General features: G+C 26.5%; 1 protein-coding gene across 1 annotated transcript in view; it reads left to right on the top strand.

Moving 5' to 3' along the window:
• LOC123297512 (transcriptional activator cubitus interruptus) overlaps window positions 1-26,015 on the top strand; it is a 139,947-nt gene that overhangs the window by 93,966 nt on the left and 19,966 nt on the right. The window contains exon 2 of the mRNA XM_044879204.1: window positions 20,513-20,619. Within this exon, the coding sequence (XP_044735139.1) occupies window positions 20,513-20,619 (107 nt within the window). The remainder of the gene's footprint in view (window positions 1-20,512; window positions 20,620-26,015) is intronic.

Below are 26,015 nucleotides of genomic sequence, written 5' to 3'. Positions count from 1 at the left end.
TGCAAAAAATAACTAGAAATGCCGAATAAACTCTTCTGTTACATCCTAATTTGTCTACAAATCACGAATAGGTATAAATTGAAATTCTATGATTAGATATGTACATTTTGTTAATCGTTCAAACTTCCTTCTTCTTTTCTAAATTCCGGTTTCGCTTTTTTTTTCAACGTCTCCTTTTGTTTTTTATTATTTTTATTTTTTTTTTTTAAATAAAATAAACGAAATGCAAATGTACACAGAATCGAACAAATAAAGTTTGTTTGGAGAGTAACATAGGTATATATGGTACATACATATAAATTTTATTGTTACTCAAATGATTTTATTATTTTAGTATCATAAATACACGGCAAGCTAAGTTATAAGAGAACTAAGCTAAACTAAATATAGTCTAGGGTCAAGCGTAATATTTTCATATTTGTTTTTCAATTTGAAACGACTGGAATATCGATACAATTTTGTTTAATCCACCAGAACTCGTGTTATGAGCATTTTGTTCATATAATTTTATCTATTTTCGAGTTACAGTTTTTAAACAATCTTTTTTTTTCAAGTACTTCTAAAATTGTGAGAATTTTTCTCTGGGAGTAAAGGTATAAGCAAAAAATATTAACTTCGGAAATTCCGGGCCTGTTCGTGTATTTTTGTTAGTTTAATATAGGTCGTACTACTCAGTAAGTTAAACAAGTGAAAACAAACAATTGACTGAGTTAATTGTTGAAATACCATGTATTGACAGTGTTGATGAAGTAATCGTTTGTTTTTTGACGTCACGTTAATAAAAAAAGATATCCAATTTTAAATAGCTCCACACACACTGATATTCCCATATTAATGCATACCATAAAATTTGCACCTAATAAGCGCCCTCGTGGGTAAACAGTGATGTTTACAAAAAAATGTTTCAAACAAAAGTTGTTTATTTTTTTATAAAGAACATTTTTTACATTTAAACTTTTGTTCTATCTCTAACGGTTTACAAGATGGGTCCTACGGACCCAAGACCCCAATTGACCCATATTGCTCATTTACGAACTTGACCTCAGTTTTTAGGTCCTGAGTACGCTATAAAAATTTCATCTTGATATCTCTTTTCGTTTTTGAGTTATCGTGTCCACAGACGGACGGACGGACGGACAGACAGCCGGAAATGGGCTAATTAGGTGATTCTATGAACAATTATACCAAAATTTTTTTCGTAGAATTAATATTTTTAAGCGTTACAAACTTTGGACTAAACTTAATATACTATGTATATTTCATATATACATGGTATAAAAACTTGTGATAGAAAGATAATGAAATTAGTTAAAGTAGTTCGGCTGTCACGTGACTAGTCAACTAGGCAATTTATATGACGTAAATGTTACAAAATGCTCTAAAAATATCGTAAGCTTGGCAATTTGTGTGACGTAAATGCCGTAAAAGCGTCAAAAACCAGGGTTCTTTATGTTTTCTTTTTGGAAAACGCCGTAAGGTAATGTTTTTATTACATAAATAGAATATGTGATAAATTGTCTTCATGATGAAAACTTATTTGAAGATCATTCACCGATTCAAAGTCAAATACTACGTATGGCTCCAGAAATATACGAATAAAACTACACGAACTGAAAACATACGAAGGAACACAGAGTCATAAAAGTAATTTACACTTGAATATTAAAAACTATAAAAAATAATATATTTATATTATTTGAGAAAAAAAAAAAATGTTTTTACCGACACGACACGATTTTATAATAATGTAGGCAGCCACAACGGCCATAGCAGCCAGCAAAAGGTATTGTGTCATGAATATCAAATTCAAAATGTTGTTGTTGTTTGAACAAACAAACAAAAAAAAAAGTCAAAATTGTTGTTTAAATTTGTGTAACCAAAAATTTACATAAAAAAAAAATGAAGAGATCCTATTTCACAAGAATTTATGGAGGGCACTCAGGCTGCAGGGGTGTCTGGAATGTCTCTTATGTAACTTTTATTACTTAATATATTTCTTAACAGATCTTTAGACCCGTCTTTTTATACGACATGATGTATCTTATACTGAAATATCAACTTCCTAAAAGAAATTAGTTGTTTCATCTCGACAAATGAAAATTTTATGGTTCTTTAAATTGTCAATATAATATTTTGATGGGTGATTTTCGAGATACAATTTGTTGAATTGTCAAGTAGAATTTGACACACAAATACGATTGAACCACTTTAAGGGTTTACGATTAACGTAGCTTTAAATTCCGTGCGTAGTCACCTTTAAAACATTCAACATTGTATGTATATAAATGTGAAATAATTTAGATTTCATTTGAATGATTAAAATAAATTGGACTTAATGCATTTTGTAGTTTTACAAGCTTTAAAATCAACTTAACTTGTGTTCATACATACTTACTTAACTTAAGTAATATTAAAATAATTATATTTATGTATATCACAAATACTTAGCTACTTATTTATCATTATCATAAGTTTTAACAAATCAAGTTTATTTTAAAATTAATTTAAAATATTTATCATTAGTTTGTCATTTACATTTGTCATTTTTATATCTCAAAACTTCAACTCAACTCAAGGCTACTATAGTTACTTAAGTAAGCTACTCTTTCCTTACTTTTTGATTAATTATTATATTCTGTTCAGATTAATAATTTTTGTTTGATTACAGAAATGCATTTTTAATAAATGTTTTTTGTTTTATAGCAATATATATTCCATTTTGTAACAAACTTTTCTCCATCTTAAAATATGTTATAAAACATGTAGCAAAAATAAAAGTTTCTAAGATAATGAATTATTACTCATTAAATTTTTTTTAGAATATTTTTTCGTAATCCACTGTACATTTGATTTAATTTTACAGTGTCTTCAAGCGTATAATTAAAATAATTATGTTCAGTAATTATAAATATTTTGTATACATTTGTGTATATAAATGTCAATTAATATAATAATAATAATTATTTATTATCATTTTATTTACCTTTTAATAACAAATAAATAACAATAAAGTCATAACAATTAATGTACGTCGTCATTGTTCTATGTTGACATGACGTGACGTGTCATGACAAGATTCATAATACATTAATCCAGTCATAAATTTTGGTTTTTTTTTATTTGGTCATTACATTTGTAATCAACTGATGTAATAAGTTGTAAATATTTTATATGTATGGTCTTAACGTTTGGTTTAAATTAGCTGTTAAATTAAATTTATTATAAGCTGTTAAAAAGAGTTTTCTCATAAAATTGGCTTTTTATCATTTATAAAAAGTTTGGAAATTTTGATGTAAGACTCCAAATATTAAAAATTCAATTTTCTATCCAATTACTCAAGTGAGAGACTAAATGGCCGAGTGGTCTAAGGCGTTCGTCTTAGACCGTTGGACTATATTTAGACTTAGGTTGTGTTAGGTTAATTTATAATTAATGGGAGTGCAGAATTTATCACATTGTCGTCGCTTGGATAAAGATTAACAAATAATGATGTGGGTGGCCTCTGTGATAATGGGTGGCCCCATTATTTATTTTTACTCAAGTGTGGAGAAAATTTTCATTTATATTTATTGAGAATTTAATAATTTTAGACTTTTCACCCCCCTTATTTTTTAATTTGTTTCGTTTTCTTCTGATGTTGAAACTTTGTTTTACTTAAAAAAACTCGAAAATTTGATTCATGTTACGATTGAACGAAGATTCTAGAATTTCGGCGAAAATTGCTCCAGGTTAATTTCACAATTACACTTGCCCAATCGTTAATGCTAAGCTTTATTTGAAAAAATCAAAGAAATTTTTTTTGGTGTCAGAACTTCATGAAATTTAATTTTATAGGATAATTTAGACCAAAAAATACAAAAACCACATTAATTTTGCGATTGAATACATAATTTCTAAGATATTATCCAAAAGTCCCTAAAAAATCCGATTTTTTCGAATCGATTTATATATTCATTTTATAAATGTATAATAAGTATCTAGCATAATTATTTAAAAAAGAATGAGGCGGTACAGTACAGAACTGTACAGGGGGGTGAAGTGCAATGTATTAGAGAACAGCTATCTGTATCAAATATGTATAACAATGGCGGTATATTTATTTATATATTTTTAATATACTTTTTAAAATTCTTTGTTCAAATATGACTGAGTTGTTGATGATTGAGTTATAAAAAATAATATAAAAAAACATGTTTCATTTGAAGAATAACAATAACAATACACGGACGGCTCAAGATAAACTTTACTTTACTTAAGTTAAGTCAGGCTAAATTACTTAAGTTAACTCTGATAGTTAATTCAGTTCATAACTACAATACAAAACTATTATTATACATTATAGCATAATAATTGTAAGCATTAAAGATTTTAGGCAAATTGTAGATTGTTTAGGCTTATGGTTTATAAAAATGTCACAAAATTTTAACCGAAAAAAAACTGTATTTTTCGGATCTCCATTATTTTTATCAAATTTGGTGGGCTTTCTTAATTTTTTGGTCTAAATAGCCCAGAAACATATTTTTTAATATAATAAGAGATAAATAAAAATTTCCGAATTTTTCAATTTTTTAACTTTTGAAAAATTTCTAAAACAATCGAAGTAGTTCGAAAGATAAGACTATATTTTCATTTTGTAGAATTTTAATTTCGAATTCGAAAACATAAAATGGGAATTATTTTAAAAAACCATTATTATTATCAAATTTGTGAGTTGATTTTATCTATTTTTTGGTCAAAATAGCCCAAAAGCTTATGTTTTAATAAAATTGAAGGCAAATAAAAATTTCAAAATTTTTCAATGTTTCTAATTAGATGAAAATTCCAAAAAGTCGAATAGAACTTTTTGTCTCCAAAATCTGTGAAAAACATTTTTTAAAAGTAATTCGGACCCAAGTAAAACGAAAATCTAGTCCAAATTTCCGTCAAATTTGTAGCTCGAAAGATAAGACGTATTCATGCCCAAAGATGTATTCATTTTCCGGGTCTCTTATGTCCGGGATAATAATAATAATATTTCGAGGCTCGCTTTCATCAAAATATAAATTACGTATATCCTTCAGTAAAATTGAAGAATGTCTAGTCAAATATTATTTGATCCAAATTGTTCACATACTTGTAAGTGGTAATATAACTTAAAAATGTAAAATAATAACTCTATAATAAACCTCTAAGTTTTTATTTTTTTAAACTTAGGTAAGTAATATAAATAACAATGCTTGGCTGTAACCTTCTTCTAGACAACCTGCAGCCATAATAACTATATAATATACAGCCAACTAAGTCCAGTTCAGTCAGAACTATAGCCAAGTCAGTCCATTCATCTTGTATTGTATTACGTTTTACGTTTTAGAGAATGCTTTAAGCAAATAAATATTTAATACACTTCATTTAAAAAAAGAAAAAAATAAATTATTTATTATATTTTTATTTAAAGTTCAACTTTTTGAAAAATAATAATTAGTTTTAGTTTAAAAACGAATAAGCATAAAACAGGCGGCTGCATAAATACAAATTCTTCATAATTCTGGAATATTTGTTTAGTCGAATAATTCACAGTCACGTATTTCGAAAAAAAAGTGTTTCTCCAAACATTTTCTAAAAGACACTTAGTTTTTGTTTAGGAATTCACTTGTCTGTTTGAATCTGATTATAGGAAATTGTCAAGATAAGACTATGAGTCGGGGAAATAGAAAAGCAGAAATATGCGTTGCTGTCTCTTAGGACAAATTTCTCTTAGGACAAAATATTGTAATTCTTAGCATTCGTCTCCGAGGCAAAATGGAGATGATGAGCCACCAAAATCAGTTGTTATACCACGTTATACTTATACTCTGCGGTTCCATTCTTAATTACATACTTGCTACGGTATTCTAATTATGTGTCTGTATTAAAACAATTGCTCTTTGTGTGTTTATATTATAAAATTTATTTGATTTCTTGATCATATTAATTAACTTTCTATCAGAAAGCTTTTGTTTTCACCTCGAATACGAAAAATGCTCCGAAAATTTTTAATTGAGTTAAATGAATAGTGTTTATTCATCTTAGCAAACAATTTAAGATCAGTTTTGCTATAAAATGTTCTCAATCGAGTCGGTTCGACCGTTTAGGGCCTACGATGCCACTGAGAAGCACACAGACGCACAGATAAACACTTTAAACTTATAACAGTCCTTCTTAAATCAATATCAAAGTGATGGTCAAGGACATCAGATGAGATAAAAAGGATACTTAGAGAGCTATCATTTTTTGGGGCATTTTTTTAGAAATATTTTAATTGAAATTGAAATATTTGAGTTGACTTTGTTCTTTTAAATTATTGTTTTGAATTACCTAATTATTTTATCATTTCACTTTTCGCAATGAATTTAACCAGGTTTATTTAACCATTCATTTCCATAGTAATTATTTATATGACATGCCTTTTCCAAACTGAATCGATTTTGAAGATCATCGCCAATTTGTTAATTTTTTCGGGTACGGAAACCTAATCTAGCACTTGAAACGTAGCTAGGAACACTTTTCGTTAAATTACCTTTCAAATGAAACCAAAATTATAATCGGTTTATCCTTTCAGGCGCTACGATGCCACAGACAGACAAACACACAGACACACACACATAGCGGTCAAATTTATAACACAACTTTTTTTTTAGTTCGGGGGCTAATGAAAATTGAATAAAAGTGTTATTGGTCTTATACCTAAGGTTCATATCCACCACTGCTGGTTTTTTTTAAATTCATATTTTTATATAATAATGTTTGGTATGATAAACACTTATTTTATTTACTATACTCACCATAACTTGTAATATAATTGCCACTGTATTACTACAGCAGTCAGTCGGTTTTTACATTTATTTAATTCATCATTTAATTATGTTAATTAACTGTAATTAGTACAGATTGGTGTTTATAAATTAATATTAATTATTATAAAAGATAATTATTTTATTTTATTATTTTTTGTAAAACATAAAAACTATTATTTTATTTTTATGTATAATTATTATATTTACAATAAAACAAAAAACACTTATTATTTTTAATTATGGAAAATTGTTTTAAAATATATTTTATTTTAATTAAATAATTAATAAAATAATATTATGGATATATATTTATTTATTTATTTGTCTCAACAGATTCAAATTATTTTTTATAGTTTTAATTATTAACTTTAAATAAATGAATTAATTGATTTAATTGATTCTACGAAAAACCATGCTTCGTGAAAGATAAAGCAAGTGAAATTTACAAAATTCCCCAGACAGACAGATACACACACATAGCGGTCAAACTTATAACACCCCTTTCGATTAGTTCGGGGGTTAAAAAGCATTTAGAAAAAGCCTTCCTTTAGTTGTTTATATTCTGGAGTTTTATATCAATCTCTTATCAATATCTGATTTTTAATAACTTCTTATCAATATCTGATGTGTAATAAAAATTAAAAAAGAACGAGAAGTTTCGTGTATTACCCGGTAGGAACTATGTTCCTTTCGTATTTAATTTGATAGCTACTTTTACTTTTTACTGTGTGGATTAATTGTAATATTGGTTTAAGAAAGGCATACTGATTTAGTAGACAATCCAATATACGTATCCATTACATTTGGTTTGATCAGGATATTAATTATGACATAACATAAAATTTCCTTGTGCTTACTTTAAATTATCTCTGTTATCATTAATTTCTGATAACTCACTTTCACAAATGATGTTTTTTTTTTATGAAAAAACATAAAATTTTGACAAAAAATACAAATTTACAAATTATAAAAATATTTTTGCATATTCTCAAAATTCATGGCAAGCTGAATCACTTGAAAAAGTTTTAGTTTCCAAAATAACGTACGTGAAAATGGTCGCTTAATTAATTAATTTATTTTTTTTTTTTGGTTTTATCTCCCAACCAGCAAACAAATCAGAACGTTAACGAGTGATAAGAAACATATTTCCAATAAGTAAAGTTAACTTAAATATTAAAAATTAATTATTTATTTTTGTTTCCTTATAGCAATTTGTAATAATAAATAATAATTATTATTTACAATATTATTTAATCTATTAGTAAACTAACTACGTAAGAAAATCAATAATATTGAACTTGACTTCACCACTAATTAATATTTTTATAATTTTATTTTTAAAAACTATAAGAAATAAAAATGTTTTAAAACAAATCATTAGTGATTAAGAATATCTAAAACTTCTTTATATAAAAGTTTATTAACCTTTTTTTTATTATTATTGATTTTTAAATAATTATTTATTTAATTAAGAATTTTTGTATTTTTAATTAACATATTATTAGAATTTTGTTTTTAATGAATAATCCAAAATATCAAAGGAATTTATTTCTAAATTAAAATTTATTTCATTATCAAGGTTTTTGTTTTTTTTTTTTATTAATAATGAAAAAATTATTCTAAAAAAAGTTAATCTAGTCGGTTTTTCTGTCACATTGCAAAATGTTCCTTATTCCTGTATCATTTTCCATGGTTTACCTCTCATTTTAAAGCGTATCGTATTGGCTAATGATGAGAAATGTTTTCTACATGAGAATAAATGAAACAGGTATCACTGAATCGATTGAATCGATCAATCGATGTTTAATATAAAACTGTTTATTTTTTACATAATTATGTAATTTATATAAAAATTGATGATTTTGATTAAAAAATACAACATTTAAATTAGAATACCTGTGTGTTTATTAAAAAATGATAATTTTATTTAACGATAAATCCATTAAAAAATATCAACTATATTTTATCGATAAAATTGATCGATCATCATCACTAACAATATACTTAACTATTACTATAAATATTTTAAAAAACAAAAATATACAGATTGTTTATCGTGTAAATTCATTTAAAATTCTTCGAACTTCGAAGTCTACCTACCACCTTACCTTTCTGAATTGTCAGTTTTAAGGCTAGTAGCAAAATAATACCTATTGGAGAAACATTAACGGCGTTAAGCAGTCAATATGTCAGTGTTTTGTATTTAAATGGTGGAAGCGCAGATAATTTCATTACAATATATACCTTATATGTTAAATATATTCTTCCTTGCGCCAACACCATTTTATTAATAATTATATTAATTCATGAACTGCAATTATGCCGATGTGAGAAATTAAAACTTTGGAATAATTTTAAACTAATTATAGTTTGAATAATTAAAATTTCATAATAGAGGATCGGACTAAATTTTTTTTATCGCTTCAGATGAAGAATTCTCACTGGACGTGCAGAAAAGTTAGTTTTTTAAAATCTTTACTTGTATGCAAGATATGAACGTTTAAAATTCCTAATTAAACAAAGAGGAAGATACCCACTAGTGACGTCATACGTGGGTATCGCCATAGAAATTACATATAAAACTTTGTTTTGCTAAAAAGAGATGAGAAACCTTTGAATACAATCTTTGATTGCTTATAACTTATTCGTTTTTAAATCAATTTTAATTTCACTTGCAAATTTTGTCATGGTATCAAGTCGAGTTTTACATTTTCATGGGTAATATAGCCAAATGTTAGTCTACAAAATATAAATGCTCATAAAAGATAAATTCTCATAAAACACTAGGTATATTTTTAATATATTATTTAATAAATATATTGTAAATAAATTGAATGATGAATAATCTATTTTTTTTAATGATATTTCTATGTAAATTAATTATTTATGATAATAATAAAATTTAAAAAAAACATTTTTTTAATACATAATTGTGAATAATATTATAATAAAATATTAGAAAATATATAATAATTTAATCGATAATTATTATAATATTCATATATTTAATGCACCTGTTTTTTTTTTTTATTTTTATAATATTTATTATAAAGACAAATAAAATTGACAAACAACAAGTTTAGAGAGCAAACATGACAGTTATTAAACACTTATTAAATAATTATTATATTTTTTAATATTAAATATAATAATTATTTGTTAAAAAATAATAACAAATTTATTTATGTGAACAAATCAATCATTCTTATATATTTCTTTAAAAGCAATTTATTTCTTTATTTATTTTTATATAAATTAAATGTGCATATTTTTTATTGATTATTAAATTTATAAAAGATTGTATTCATACGAAAATATTAATTAGTTAATAATTTATTTAAATTATTATTTAATTAAGATTTTATTAGTTAATATTGACGATTAATTTATTATTTATTTATTTATTAAATCGAAACACTTGAAATATGACATCCTTTAAGGCTCGGTGGAATCTCTTTTTGTTCCGAAAACAAAATGAAAATTTTTCAAAATTTTGAAATTTTATTTATCAATTAATCATTTTTTGAAAAATTCGTAATGATTCCTTGTACGGTTTAGGAAAAATTAACTATCAAAGTGAGTGAGTTTTTACCGAAAAAAGTTTTTCATTTTTATGCACAATTCTTAGTTTTGGTATGATTTTAAAGCTTAAAACTTGGGAAATAATATTGATAAAAGTTTCTCATGGAAATGGTAACATTTTTAAAAGCACTTTTGACTAAAAAAACTTATTATCCACTTCAATCTATTATAATATATCAATTTTATAACATTAACCATTGGTCGGTATTCTTCGGATACCATATTTGTCATATTTACCATATAAAATGAATGATCTAGAAATCTTCTAATTAGCCTTAAGTTAAGTTGACTTAACTCTACAATCAACTCACCTCAGCAACTTTTTGTATATGATTGTCGGCTTTAAACTTACAAATACAAATACACACAATAAAAACAAACAAATGAAATAATTAGTTCTAAAACCACCTTTATTATTATTAACTTATCAAAACCATAGTCATAACCATAACCATTAACCATTAACTATTAGCTGTGTATGTACCATAATACCATAACCATGTTGACCATAGACTTATATAATATAACATATAAAACATTTATATGGCGATTACAAATTATGGTAGATAATACTTAAAGCCAGTCACATCAATAAACTTATGTATTTTGGGTTGTTACCTCAAACTTCCGGTAAATCGAAAGATACCTGAATTCAATTAAAAAATTTTCTTTAATAACTGAACTTTGGAACATGATGATATCGAAATTCAGGAGAAACTACACAATTTCTAAAGTCTCCTGATCAAATCTGAATTGTGTGCTATATTGCCTTTCAATTGAATTTAAACGTAAAGATATGATATAAATACGGTTTCAACCTCTCCATGTTTGATTGGGAGACTCCAGATATCGAATACTTTCACTCTAAAGTTTCGATATCAACATAAATCCTTCACAGTTCACTAGGTTAGGCAAGGCCTTTTGTGATATCATATATATGTGTTTCACTAGCTTTTCCGCTGATTAATTCATTTATCAGATACTCAATTATTTTGAGAGACTGACCAGCCCATTACAACCATTATTTAAATTAATTTTTCCTTCGGGAATCGAACTAGCTATCTTTAGGCATACCGCGTACAGAGTATGTCACTAAATAAGATGATTTTTTTTGATTTTTTGTTTGATATTTAGATAAACTGTACAGTTCTTCCCTATCTTCAGACTTTCTGGTTTATGTGCCGAGTTCCCGGAACTTTGTTGTCGATAAACTTTTCAGTGTTAAGATGATGACTTTCTATCTATTAATTAATATATACATATAAAATATATTAAATGTTTCACACCAAACAGACTGGAAACATTTTTGTATTCACTGGTGTTTGTAAAATATTTAATTAAAACACTACAATCAATAAGTCTTTACACACAGTCTTTACCAGTACAGTTCTTTGTATTGTTTGTTGGTACGCCAATTATTTTGTCGGGTGCAGATCAATCAAACATAAAAAAGACTTATTTTATAATACATTTATTTATTTTTTTATCATGTGACTTGAAACTTTTATGATTTATATATTTAAAATTTTATTTTGTACAAAAACAAAGTGTTCTACAACATTTGGTTTGTTTCTTTGATTTTAAGTGCACTTTATTTGCCTGTGTACATTATGTTTCATTTTACACTAAGAGCCAGGTCTGGAAAACTTTGATAATGAGTTAGACTTCTTACATAAGAACTGTTGAATATTTGTAATCAATAACCAATATTAATTAAAATGAAATTAATATTGGTTTTAATTCAAATTCCCACACCATTTCCCAACAAGAACATATCGATAATTTATGCAGTATAAAGAAGACAAAATTGTTACATATTCCAACGCTCGGCTCTTGATTTACTGATTGTAGTTATATTATGTATTGTGAATTGATTCGGTTCGATATCGTAACATATATAACGTTTAAAAGTATTTGTACTCGATGTAAAACATATTTGGTTGCGTTACGCCATCCAGTGCCAATAGACGTTAACGAAATACCATAAAAAAATATTTCATCTTATGTTACAATTTTAAACCGTAGCGTAAATCAAACAAAAATAATAGTCCGTCAGTCCACGTCTAAAAAACTTAATATAAGAGTTTTGTACACATATTTTAAATGTCCTGTTGAACCACTTCTTCTTTACAAAAGAAAATTCTTGGTAACGAGACGTTCTCTTTGATAGGATTAGAATCTATTATTCAATTTTAAGATTGAGAAATTTTAAATTTTGAATTCCTGCCGTCCCCCCAAAGCTCTAAGTCTTTTGCTATGGTTCTATTCAACTAGTAATTGCTCGATTAAAATCAATGAAGCTCCCTTACTTTTTTTAATGTTATTTTTGTAGTTTTAATGCATAAATTAAAATTCAATTATGATTTTTTATTTAAAAAAAAAAGATAATAAATAAATTTTCAAGTAAAGTTAATAATAAAATCAATTTGTCATTTAAAAAATAAATTTATTAAAATATTAATATTAAATAAGATAAGATTATTAATATTAAAAAAAAAAAAAAAAAATGCAGTATTCATGTACTTTACTTGTAATGAATGTTGTTACATTCATAAATTTATTATTTTATTTATTTACATTTACCTGAAATCTTATATATTATTAAATTATACAAATAAATATACAGATTGGAGCAAATATAAATATATTATGTAAGCAATAATACAAATATTGAAACAGGTTAAACAAAGCCTTCTTACTTCTTTGTCATATATATCACCAATATACCGTACTATTTGTTTGATTTAAAACCACACATTTTCCTCCGAGTGGTGATTTAAGGCGTGTATTGCATATTAAGGATATAAGAGCGCGAGGATAATTTTAGATAAAGGGATTGATTTTGTAATATAAAGTTGGACTAAGTCTAAATCAATTTTGAAAATTTTAGGAGGTTGCTCAGTTACTTAAATAAATTAATGAATTCAAATATAAGCGTATTTAACATTGGTTTCATGGGAAAACGATAGATGGATGATATGTTTTATAGATTTCTCCAAAACTTGTCGATTGAAATTAAAAAAAAAATATGTTGTGCTCGACTAATTAAGGATGTATGAACACGGAAGTGGGGACACATTTTAAATAAAATATATTTTTTCAATTTTGATGGTGAATTATGTTATAACTTGACAATATAAGACGAAAAATTAAGAATAAATTTTTCGATATTAAGAGTAATTTTTAAATATCGAAAATTAAAAATTTTGTTTAATTATTTAGCTTTCAATATTTCGAAAAAGAAGGCAGAAATCGAAAAGTTATAACAAAACATGAAGTTATAACAAAATGCATCATCAAAGTTGAAAATAAGGTATCAATAATGTCAACCAAAAGTCTAAACTTTGCGCTCGTACTAACTCTTAAAAGAGTTTTCTTAAACGTCGTAGTTGTTCTGCGACACGCCGTTGTTAGTAAAGAATGTGAAAGTTTCAAATTATCTCCTAGAATATAAAATGTATCTACTCGTGTGTATACATTTATTAATTGTTATATAATACATAATTATTAGTTCCACTTTGTACTTTAGCACAAAATAAATTTAAATAAAAATGTTTAAAAAAAGAATGAAAGAGTTAAAGTAATGGAATCACATCAGATATCACAATCACATACCTTTGATAATAAAAATAATAATAGTTTTATTAAAAAAAAAAAAAAAAAAACATTTTAACATTGAACTGTTATAAAGCAAGTAAAGTTACTAAAAATAACATATTTTAAAATGAAAAACTTAATAATGAAATAAAATTAACTAATAAATAAACATACAAATATTTAAATAAAATACTTTAACAAATACAAATATCTTGTAATGTAGTCAATATCAGCACTTCAACTTATAAATATTTAATGAGATAATCAGACAAAACATGTTAGAATTCATGTTCAAATAATCAATATTGATTCTGATATCCAATCAATAAATTGAATATTTTAGTAAGTTTTTAAACAAAATTATTTTATTTTTAAGCAATAATAATATTAGGATTCAATATCAATTGTCCAAGTACTAAAACATTTTGAACTCCAAATTTGAGTAAAACAGTTTTGAAAGAAATTGGTCCAGATATGTTAAGATATAATCTTCGGAAAATCTGACACAAATTCAAAAGTGATTTAATTAACTTCTTTCAAAATTTCAACCATTATATAAAATCTTTATTGATCAATCAGTTTAATTCCCCGTTCTCTTGAAGAACTTGCACGTTAACATTATTCACGTTTTTCAGTAACGGTTTCCTGAACGTTAACTGTAAAATCGCTTGATGGTAATATTGCAAAAAATAATGAAAATAATGATCAACATAAAAAACACATACGGTCGTAATATTTAAATTTTTATGTTCACCTATAAATCATTTTAAAAAAAAAACAATTTACGAAATCGTTAACACAACATAAAAACTTATGTTACAACACTTGACCGATGTCATTCATAAGCTACAGCCTAAAAACAATCAAATTGTGATCAAAAAACAAAGATGGGATATAAAATTCAGGTGTTTATTAAGATTTTGTATCTTTTTTTTTATAGCGACATCGTTTTTTCAAAACATAAAATCGTAAATCCTGATAAGAAAAACCTGATTTTGATGCAATTCTAGATTAAAACTATATAGTATGCGTCAAATAATTTAAATATTGTGCAAATTTCATTCAATTCAATATATTTAAAAAAAAAATTTAATCGTTAAATCGAATTTTTTTTCGATGTAATCGTGATTGAGAATTATTCGAAATCGGTTATAAATGTTTTTTTGAAGAGATTATGACTATTGATGTACGTTGCATTCAGGAAGTAACTCAACCTCCTTCCTTCTGAAATCAATTTTAGTTAGAGTAAATATTGGACAATTTCTCAATAGATCACATTCAAGTTCAGATTATTTAGACTGTATCTCATATTTTATTGTTCAGACTTCACAGACTTCATGCAAAAACCATGTATTTTATATTCAAAAACTCAATCGAATACACAAACAAACAAACGAATAGACTGTAAGATTATAACAGGCCAAAGTATCCCATTTCGGCGTGGCTTATACAAGGGTTGTCAAGGGTTGTAAAAAACCAAAAAGCATTCATAAAAGGACCTGATTTTGCAATAAAATTTGAACGAAGTTGACTTTTATCCTGACGACCTTCTGTATGAGGGGCGGGCACCCTAACCACAAGACCATGTACTCGTTGAGAATACTATTTATATTTCAAGATAATAAAGCATAAAAAATTTGTCAATTGGACACACTTTTATCGACGACCCACCAAACGCGCACGATGGGGAGTATAGTTCTTAAAAACAGGCACTCAAATGTGTGTCATTATCGTACGGTCTAAAACTGCATGGCAGGCAAGAATTGAGAATATTGAATTGAATTGAAGTATAAGTTACAAACAAACAAACAAACATGTATGTCTATGTTGGGTTCACACCTTTTTATGTGGGTGTGTAGGTGTGTGTGTTTGTATGTTTACATGTAGTAGTTAGTTTATTTAAATAAAAAAGGTAGAATGATGTCGTTGTTTACTTTTTATTATACTCTGTATACATGCTTTAAAACCTTTATATGGTACTGGTCATTTTCTATACAGGATGAACTAAAATTATGGATCATAAATTCAGGATCATAGTATTCGAACTTGTATTAACATGAAATTTGTTTTTTACACTTTCCAATGTAAATATACTATTAAAAATATAATCTTATGACTTCTTCTTTTAAAAAAAACGCCGCAGACTTAGACCTTTACTGAAATACCCTGTGGATTTAGGGAGAAATATGACTGAAGTGATGGAGCTCTACTGCTCACGAGTCAATTTTTGTTTTTTTTTTTTTTAAATAAAATTATTTTATATTTTATTTGGTACTTTCTGTGATCTCATGTGATTGTAAATACGAAATTAAGGAGAAATATTTTAAGTGTTGTTCCAGCAATCAAAAAACTACTCAATTCACAAATATTCAATAGTTGTATAAAGTTGTGGCTGCTATGGCAGGCTCCAATAACTATGCCATTGAATACCATGTTAGTTTTTATAATATAAATATGTAGATGTGGATATATGGGCACAAAATATACCATATAACGTACCATCGATATAAGGTCTGTTTTAACTTACTTGGTCGGAAGTTCTAGGAAGATTTCATTTTTCAAATATATGCAAGCTTAAGGACAGCGAGTAATAAAAAATTGGTATTTGCTGAAAAAATTGTTTCAGAATATCACTCCTCATATTGGATTTTTGCCGAAATCTCACAAACCACTCGCCCAAACATCTGAGGAACACAATATTTTTATTTTTTGGACAAAATAACCTTAAAAAACGATTTTGATGAGATAAAAAAATATATCCGAATTTTTGCAAATTTTCTTAAGGAGAACTGTTAATTTAGATTTGGTTAAAACTTGTGTACAGGTTAATTTGGACCCAAAAATAAGATTCTCAGATATTTGTTAAAGCGGTTATAACAAAAAAAATTAATAATTTTAGATATATCAATGTTTAGCTTCCGTGGTTGAAGAATATTGTTTCTTACTTATTAAAGAATAAAAACATTAATAAAATTTTACTGCCGATGCCGGGTTTTGATCCCGGTTCCTCTTGCATACGAAGCGAATCCTTTATCATGTATGTTAAAAACTAGTAAATGTGTAAAAAACAGATATTAATGGATATTTTATAATAAAATTTATAAGTAAGACAACCACTGTAACCATTTTTGAAGGTAGGTTATAGTTAGCAACCATTTTCAAAAAAGTTAGCCAAAAAATATTGTAAGGAAACCTGAATCTGGTTAAAACAGGTCAAACAAATTTCTTATAAAGATGAGACATGGACAATAAAATATTGTCATGTATTTTCTACTCAGTTGTATGTTCATCTTCACTTCTTCTTATTCTTCTGCTGAACGTGAACTGTGGACAACACAACAGAATTGGTTTGGTTTGATTCTAGAGTCAGGCACACAATATTATTAACCATCTACTGTCTCATTTCAATTCACTAATTCATCCCTTTAAAAAAATAAATGTCTTTTTGTGTTACATACCATGTTAAACTGTGGTTAATTCTATGCAACACGTGCGTAGCTTAAAGTGGGTACATTTGGACAATCGAAAGAATAAGATGTCTTTTGACTAATCTCTTAAAACGATCATCCAAAACCAAATTCTAAATTTGGTTTTGAATGATCGATAAGAAATAAAATCATACTTTACTTTAAAGTCGAAAACCAAAGAGATTCAGTGGAAATATGTAGTCAGCGGAAATAAAAAACGAGAAACCAATTTAAATTAAATTAAAAACCTTTATAAATTATTGAAAACGAAAAAAAAAAAACCCGTTGTGGCCATCTTATTAAGGATGTATGAGCACGGTAGTGGTGAACAAATTTAAAAAATAATCTATTTTTAATTTTGATGGCGAATTATGTTATAACTTGACAATATAAGACGAAAAGTAATAATACAAGTTTATGATATCTGGAGTAATTTTCAAAATATCGAAAATTGAAAGTTTCGTTTAATTATTTAGCTTTTGATATTTCGATAACCAAGGCATATATCGAAAAATTATCGAAAAAGTACAAATAATTTCAACCATAAATCTAAAATTGCTCATACTACCTTAAATATTAAATAAACAAATTCATCATTTAATGAAACAACTTTTACCTTTTTGAAAAACTATTTGAAGGCTCCTCATAAAACAGTACGTCCATGATGTTTGGTGCAAAAGAAGACTGTGAAGAAGACAAAATAATAGGTAATATAAAATGGTACATAAATATTCATGTGAATTGAATTCTTCACGTTTATTATTTAAAAGTTTTAGTTATGTAGTCTTTGGTGATGATTGGCCATGTTTTTTTTTTATTTTATTTTATTTGTAAGTTTTAGTATTTAGTTCATTATTTATACAATATATTATATTATTATTTTATGTATTTTTATGTTCTTTAAACAGCCAGAACTGCAGAATTCTATATTTATGTATGCTACATAGTTCTTCTGCAGTTTGTTTTTGTGTTTTTCAAATTAAACAGTTTTTACAATATTTCTAAAGTATAAAGAATCAATGAGATGATGATTATGTGAGTAAGTGAGTGGGTTTTTGTTTTTATTGTTTTATCCAATAGCAAAGAAAAAAATTTATCTTTTAACTAAAGTCTTGTTTATAACTAGCCTCTAATCGATGGCTTCGATGGACAGTCCCATTTATATAAACAAAGTTGGCCTTCTAGAAGGCTTTTAACATGGATTCAAGCAGGCCTCATAATATTATCTCATCCCTAAAGATATACATATTTTCTATACTTCAAGTTCTTGCATTTCTAAATATGGGTCAAGAGAGTCTGCATAAAGAAACCGCTGACCTTTGATTGATTTTTTTTTGGCTTTTGAAGTCACTGTAGCCATGTGTTTGCTTGATCTCGCAAGTTTACAGAACCGGCGAAAAATTAATATTTGGAAGAAAAAAATATAGTCAGTCAAAAAACATACATTTCGATATCCTCAGTGGTGTTAGAATGTTTGCACGCAAACACAAAATAGATTATGATTTCACAAGGTACAAGATTTCCGTTGCTTGAAACCTTCAAAGCCCTCTACAATGATTTTAATGATTTTGGCATTTGTTATTCAAGATAATTGATGTACTTCAATGAATTTTCGTCAATTTTTAAGAAAAGCCCCGTAGTTTACATAGCCGCAGGCCCTCAAGCGCCATTACACAGGTGTAGACAGATAGCACGTTAATCACAGTAAACATTAGTTAAGTAGCTATAGGTACTGAATGTATGTAAATTATTAATGATGTAAGTAAAGTTAAGTAAACTAAACTACTTACCACCACAGTATGCAGTATGTACTTATACTTAAGTTACATTTATTTACCGCCCATTATGTAAATATACTTAACTTAACAATATTTAATAATATAATCAAGATCATTGTTGCATTACATTTATTTTAAAATAAATGATCATTAAACAAGCGTTAAAAAAGCAATGCAAAACTATAGTGAGCAATGTTACTGCGCCATCTATATTTAAAAAATATATACTACAGATCTATATTTATAGATATCGAAAACCTGTAGCGCAAGAGCTGCATAGGCTAAGCAAATTTTCATAACATATATGCATAACATATAACTTGAGAAAAAGCGTTATTATAGAGATAAAAAACTTTCAAAAGAAAATCTATTAAAGTTTTATGTATTTAAATAGTGGAAGCGCAGATAAATGAATTCTAATATATACATTTTGTATAATATATGTTCTTCCCTGCGCCAACACCATATTATTTTAAACTGACTCAGAGTACCTGGGGACCTAGGCATCATGATTTCAAAAGCAGAACTTAAATAATTTAAGAAAAGAAAAAGTTAATTAAATAATTTAATAAATAATTAAAAAAATTAATTAAACAAGTGAAAACAAACAATTGACTGAGTTAATTGTTGAAATACCATGCATAGTCAGTGTTGATTTCTTTATCACATAACACATATAAACATGTGACACATACATAACATAACTGATAATCAAGTATAGTACATATTATAAAATTTCCGCCTAATTGGCGCCCACGGGTAAACAGTGATGTTTACGAAAAAATGTTTCAAACTAAAGTTGTTTAATTTTTATAAGATAAGGAACATTTTTTACATTTAAACTTTTGTTCTATCTCTAACAAAAAGACCTCACCCAATTGACCTATGATGCTCATTTACGAACTTGACCTCACTTTTTACGTCCTGAGTACGCTGTAAAAATTTCAGCTCGATATATTTTTTCGTTTTTGAGTTATCGTGTCCACAGACGGACGGACGGACGGGCGGACAGCCGGAAATGGACTAATTAGGTGATTTTATGAACACTTATGACAAAATTTTTTTCCTAGCATCATTATTTTTAAGCGTTACAAACTTGGGACTAAACTTAATATACTATGTATATTTCATATATACATTTTATAAAAATAGTAAAATTATCTAAAATATCATAAAAATTATCGAAAATAATTTTAATTTTTTTAACATAAAAAATGATAATTTTTTATAATATTATTAGACAATAATTAATTAAAATTTGTGGTTTATTTTACAGGCTAGGTGGAGACCTGTTACATTCACCCTATCGATTACCACCATACATGGAGCACCTGTATTCGCTGCAGCATGCCACTGCGGCTACAACAGCCGCTTCCATACACGGTAAGATCTAATTATTTGATACATTCATTTTCTAATTCTAACCCTTTGAAAACAATTAAGGGAGTACTTTGACTAATGTACAATTTAAAAGTTCGTAAAATATTATAAATAACATAAATTTTTCTACTTAGAATTCATGTGCATATGATTCATCAAAAAATTCACTCTTAAAAATTGTCAAAAGTATGCGGTCAAAATGGTTTTCTTAAAGTTTTAAATGATTTATAAAAATTATTTTTGTTAATTAGTAAAAATTAACACAATAAAGCTATCAGCACAAAAATTAAATAAATTAAATTTATTTCTATTTGCATCCCTAACAAACAACAAAAAATCTGTTTATAATTAGCAAAAACCCATTTCAACATAGAAAAACCACAAAAATATGATAAATTATTGCAATAAATTGTAAAACGGAAACTAAACTCTCAAAGTAATAAATAAGAAAATAGAAATATCACCCTACTAATAACTCGTGGTAAATATGATCATTTGGGGATGAATTCAATATCTTTCTGACATTAATTGGAATAACATACAGGGATTAACTCAATTGTAGTTAATTAATCAAAAAACAAACATCAGATTGGAAATAGTTCTTCGGGTTGCTTTAATAGTCAATTTAGATCCTAAAAGGTAAAAGATAAAAAATAACACTTTAAATTAGAAAGTTGATTCTCATAAAAAAACTAATATTTTTTATTCAAAACATTTTTTCGAAAATCGTTAACTTTCGGAGGAAATGTGACGTAAAAATATGTCATTATTGCATTTAATCGAAAGAAAACACGTTAGCTACAGAAAAATGCTTTAGCCAAAAGTTGTCATGACCAGAAATTCCAGTTTCGAGATCATTTGATTTAGATCATCAAATGGTATTGGAAATTTATCTATAGGCTTAAATATTATTAACACAGATGAGTGAACTTTATTGTCCTCTCCGAAAGCTAACGATTTTCGAAAGGATGTTTTAAATTATCCTCTTACCTTTTAGGATCTAAATTGACCTGGAGATCTAGGTCCAACATGATGTATTCCATCAAATTCTGATTCCATCATTTTAATAATAGATTAAAATGGTTCAGCCTAAAAAAAAAATAAAATTCATAAAAATTATAATATCGATTTACGGTAAGAAAACAATAATTTGGGTATCAGATCGTTTAAAAATAATAAAGAAAACATCAGTGCCTCCTAAAAATAAAGATATAGCAGCGAAACAGACTTAACTCAGAGATCCGTAAAAGTAATTAATCATAAATAAAAGTTAAGATATTTCTTCGACATAATTAACAAGTTTATAACATACCAGCAGTACCACAACTATATAGTGTTCTGTGTGCTGCGTTCACGTGAACACAAATATTTTAGTGTTCTGTTTTGTGTTCGTCTTCTTCCAGTGGCGGATTTAACAAAAAATGAGGCCCATGAAGCAATTCCTATAAATCGTCTGATTTTCAGAGTAAACATTACCTTTTTTGTATAAATAATTGGAATTAATAATCCTCCAAAGTGAATTGTCACTAGCTTATTCAGTAGGATCATTGATTTCCCGATTGGCAAAAGACAAGTTGATACACTGAGAGATCAGTTCGATGTGTTTGAGTATTACATGCTGTTGTAATTACATGCTAATCAGATTGAATCATATCAAAATGATTTTGGCAATTTTCGCAGAAATTTTAGTGGGTCCAAGATCAAGACCAAGGCCATAGTTATCTTGATCTTGAAGATTGTATCTTGGTTGTATTGATGTTGCATTATTAACTTAAGTCTTGCAAATTCAAGTCTTGTTCTTGATCTTAATTCATATAGATTAGGACTTTTCGAAGTGCTACTATATTGGTCTTGGTCTTGAAAACTGGGACTAATTGTGCTCATCACTATGTCAAGCAAACAAAGAAAACTCAATCGCTGTCTAGAGCTAGACGTACTCACGACCGTCACTGGTTGTTGTTCATACTTTTTAAAATTCTTTTGGTGTCGGCATTCAAAATAATATTTGAACAAGCATTCTGTAAGTCTGTTCAGTTTGTTTGTTTGTTGCCTTGTTGCATGTGTGTTGTTGTTTGTTGAACAGACTAACAAAACAGACATTTAGACTAAGAATATAAAATAGACTGACTTGGTCTTCTTACTTGTAAATGAATGCTGCTGACAAATCTTGTGAATGACGTTCATTCGTTCGTTGTACGTTGTTACGTGTTTATAACAAAGAACATCTTTATTTTTTTGCTTCAAATTTCAATGTTCTTTGTAATTTTATATTTTTATTATTTTTTATTACCTTATACTTTCATCAAACTTTAATATATTAATTAAAGAGTCTTTAATGTCTGTTCAATTCAATTCAATCATCAAATTATTTTATTGGACAGATACACATGTTTAATATTTTGAATCGAACAATTTGGTTTTTTTTTTGTATTCATGTTGGATAAAAAATCTTTTTACACAGTGTTTTCCACATATCGTGTAGGTAATTGCCAGTTTGAAAAAAAATTGGCTTAAATTTGGATGTAATAGAGCAAAATTAAATATTTTAAATTCTGATGACGTCAGAAAGTTCAAAAATTTGATTTTTTTGATAGCTCAGGCAATTTTTTTACGATTTTAATGGAATTTTTTTTGAAACCTACTATTTTTGGGTCATTCTTTCAGCTGTGATGTCACGTTTTCGCTAGCTATCACTTATGTGCTTGATTTCGAGACCAGGACTTCACATTCGTGAAACCTATTAGAGCTAGGTTAATTTCGATTAAAAGTTTGAAAAGTATGACCCAAATTTAGTAGGAATACATACTTAGTTTATCAAAATTGGATGAAATTTGGATTTGATAGAGCAAAATTAAATTTTTTTGATTCTGATGACGTCATAAAATTGAAAATTGAAACCCATTAATTTTGAGTGAATGATTCAGCTGTGATGTCAATTTTTCGCTAGCTATTACTTATGTGTTGAATTGATTATTTCTAAAAATTCGAACAAATCAGAAGAAATTGACATGCTTATATTGCAACATTTGAATAAAGAACCCAAAAGTATTTCGACGAAATGCATATCTCGAATAGCTTGAGTATAATTTATTTTTTTCTAAGGGGGTGATTCTGTATAATTAGTTATTGACAGTGATTTTTTAAATACCCGGTACAAAAATTAATAATAATCTATTTTAAATATAAACAACACATGTAATGTAAACATATGGATGTCTTTTTATTTAATAACATGATACTGAATATGACATCTTAAAATTTGAATGAATTTACAGCTTCTCAACCAGCAGGAATACTGAACAGGAGGGACGAATAACAATAATAATAATAAAGAATAGAGAATCTTGTAAACTACACTTTTTGATCCATGGCATAGGGGCTTCCTGTATTCAAAAAAACATATTGTTTTATAAAAAAAAGTATGGCTGGATGCAAGCAGCACTGAAATTAAAAGTTTATATGTTTATATAAGTTTTTATTTTTTTATTTTGTTTAAAAAATATTCTTTTATTATATTAAATATTTTTATTAAAAAAAAAAACGGTCTTTGTTTTTAAAAGTACTTACTAATTTAAATAGAATAGGTTATTGATTAACTATGGGAAATCCTTTTTAAAAAACGGTTTTTGTATCAAGTTTTAAACAGAAGCAAGGAAAGAATCATTTCTCCGATTAAATAAATTTGTTATTACGAAATAATATTGGATAACTGTTTTCTCTTTGCTTGATATTTTCATTATTTAATAATTAATAATTTTGTTAATTTTGTCATTTGACAATAATTTTTTCATAAATAAAATTAATTAATATCACAATCTTTTTAACAATTTTAGCTGGATCACTGTGTTTTAAAATATTTACATCACATTAAAATATAATGTCTTAAACTGTTTTGTATTTAAATGGTGGAAGCGCAGATAACTTCATTATAATATATACCTTATATGTTAGATATATTCTTCCTTGCGCCAACACCATTTTATTTATATATATTAACATATGTATATTAATTCATGAACCGAAAAAGCATATTTTAATAGAAACTTTTGATTATAAAAAAAAAAGTAAGACTGCAGTTTTGCCGACAGAAGTGAAAAATTAAAACTCTGGAATAATTTTGAACTAATTATAATTTGAATAATTAAAATTTCAAAATTTGAAAATTGAAATTATTAACATTCCACACAAAACTCTTAATTAATACACTAAAAAAACTGTTATAATAAAATCACTTAGTGCTGTTAAAGAAAATGAGGTTTGAACTTTATGAAAATTAAGTTTTTCAACAAATAATTGTTTCTGTTTACAGAAAAAGTGAAAATAAAATCATTGACAAAACAATACCTACTTAAAAAAAATAAGCAATATATTTTCAATCATCAGAGATATTAAAAAATAAAATAATTGCGAAAAATAGTTGCAAACTTGCTATAACAGCAGCTAAAAGTATGTGGAATTAAAAAAAAAATCCCTTTAAATTTTAATCGAGTTCCTACTGGTAGGGTTTAGGTTTTGCCTTAATTAATATATAAAAAATAATTCTATTCATATTTTAGAAGTCAATGAAACTAAACTAAAAACTATAAAATTTGGATTCATTCAAATAAATAGTAAAGTAAAACTACAAAAAATTGAATTTTATAGTTTTTTAACGTCATAAAATGAGTACAAACTTTTTTAAACTTTATGACTTTTTGAGAAAGATGAAAGAATCATTTTTTTTATAAAATATAAATGTAAGTAACACAGCCTTATTTACAGACTTAAGTTAAACACATATGTATGATTATATCGTATTTATTATAAATATATATATATATTGATGAATAAAATTTAATGGATCGTAAAGAGATGATTCCATTTTATATTCTGTGTTCCATTTCATTTCTTGTATTTTATAACAATGTTGTGTCTTATAAGTTGAGTAGTTTGTACTCTCTAATTAACTGTTTAAAACTAAACAGACGTAAGAGCAATTTTAAATAAAATGCTTAATTTTTTGTTTATAAAGTTGGACTGGGTCTAAATCAATCCTGAAAATTTTAGGAGGGGTTGCTTAATTTAAAAAAAAAAATAAATGACATTACAATTAGGCATATTTTACATTGATTTTATGGTAAAACGGTAGATTTGATGATATGTTTTGAGATTTGGGGGAACATGGCAAAACTACACGATTTCTGAAGTCTCCCAATCAAATCTAGAGATGTGACAACCATACCAAGATTACCTTCATCAATCGTTGAAATGCCAGGCAAAAATTGAAAATTTGCTTTATTAAAACTAACTAAAATTTATTCGTTTTTTGAACTCAAAACAAATGGACAGACATCAATTAAATAAAGTAATAAAAAAGTTTTAAAGTGTTATTAACATTTTTTAGCTGATGATGGTAATAA

Source organism: Chrysoperla carnea, chromosome 4 (genome assembly GCF_905475395.1).
Source record: "Chrysoperla carnea chromosome 4, inChrCarn1.1, whole genome shotgun sequence".
NCBI lineage: Eukaryota > Metazoa > Arthropoda > Insecta > Neuroptera > Chrysopidae > Chrysoperla > Chrysoperla carnea.
Note: the sequence above shows the minus strand (reverse complement) of the source record. Positions and strands in the feature narration are given on the sequence as shown.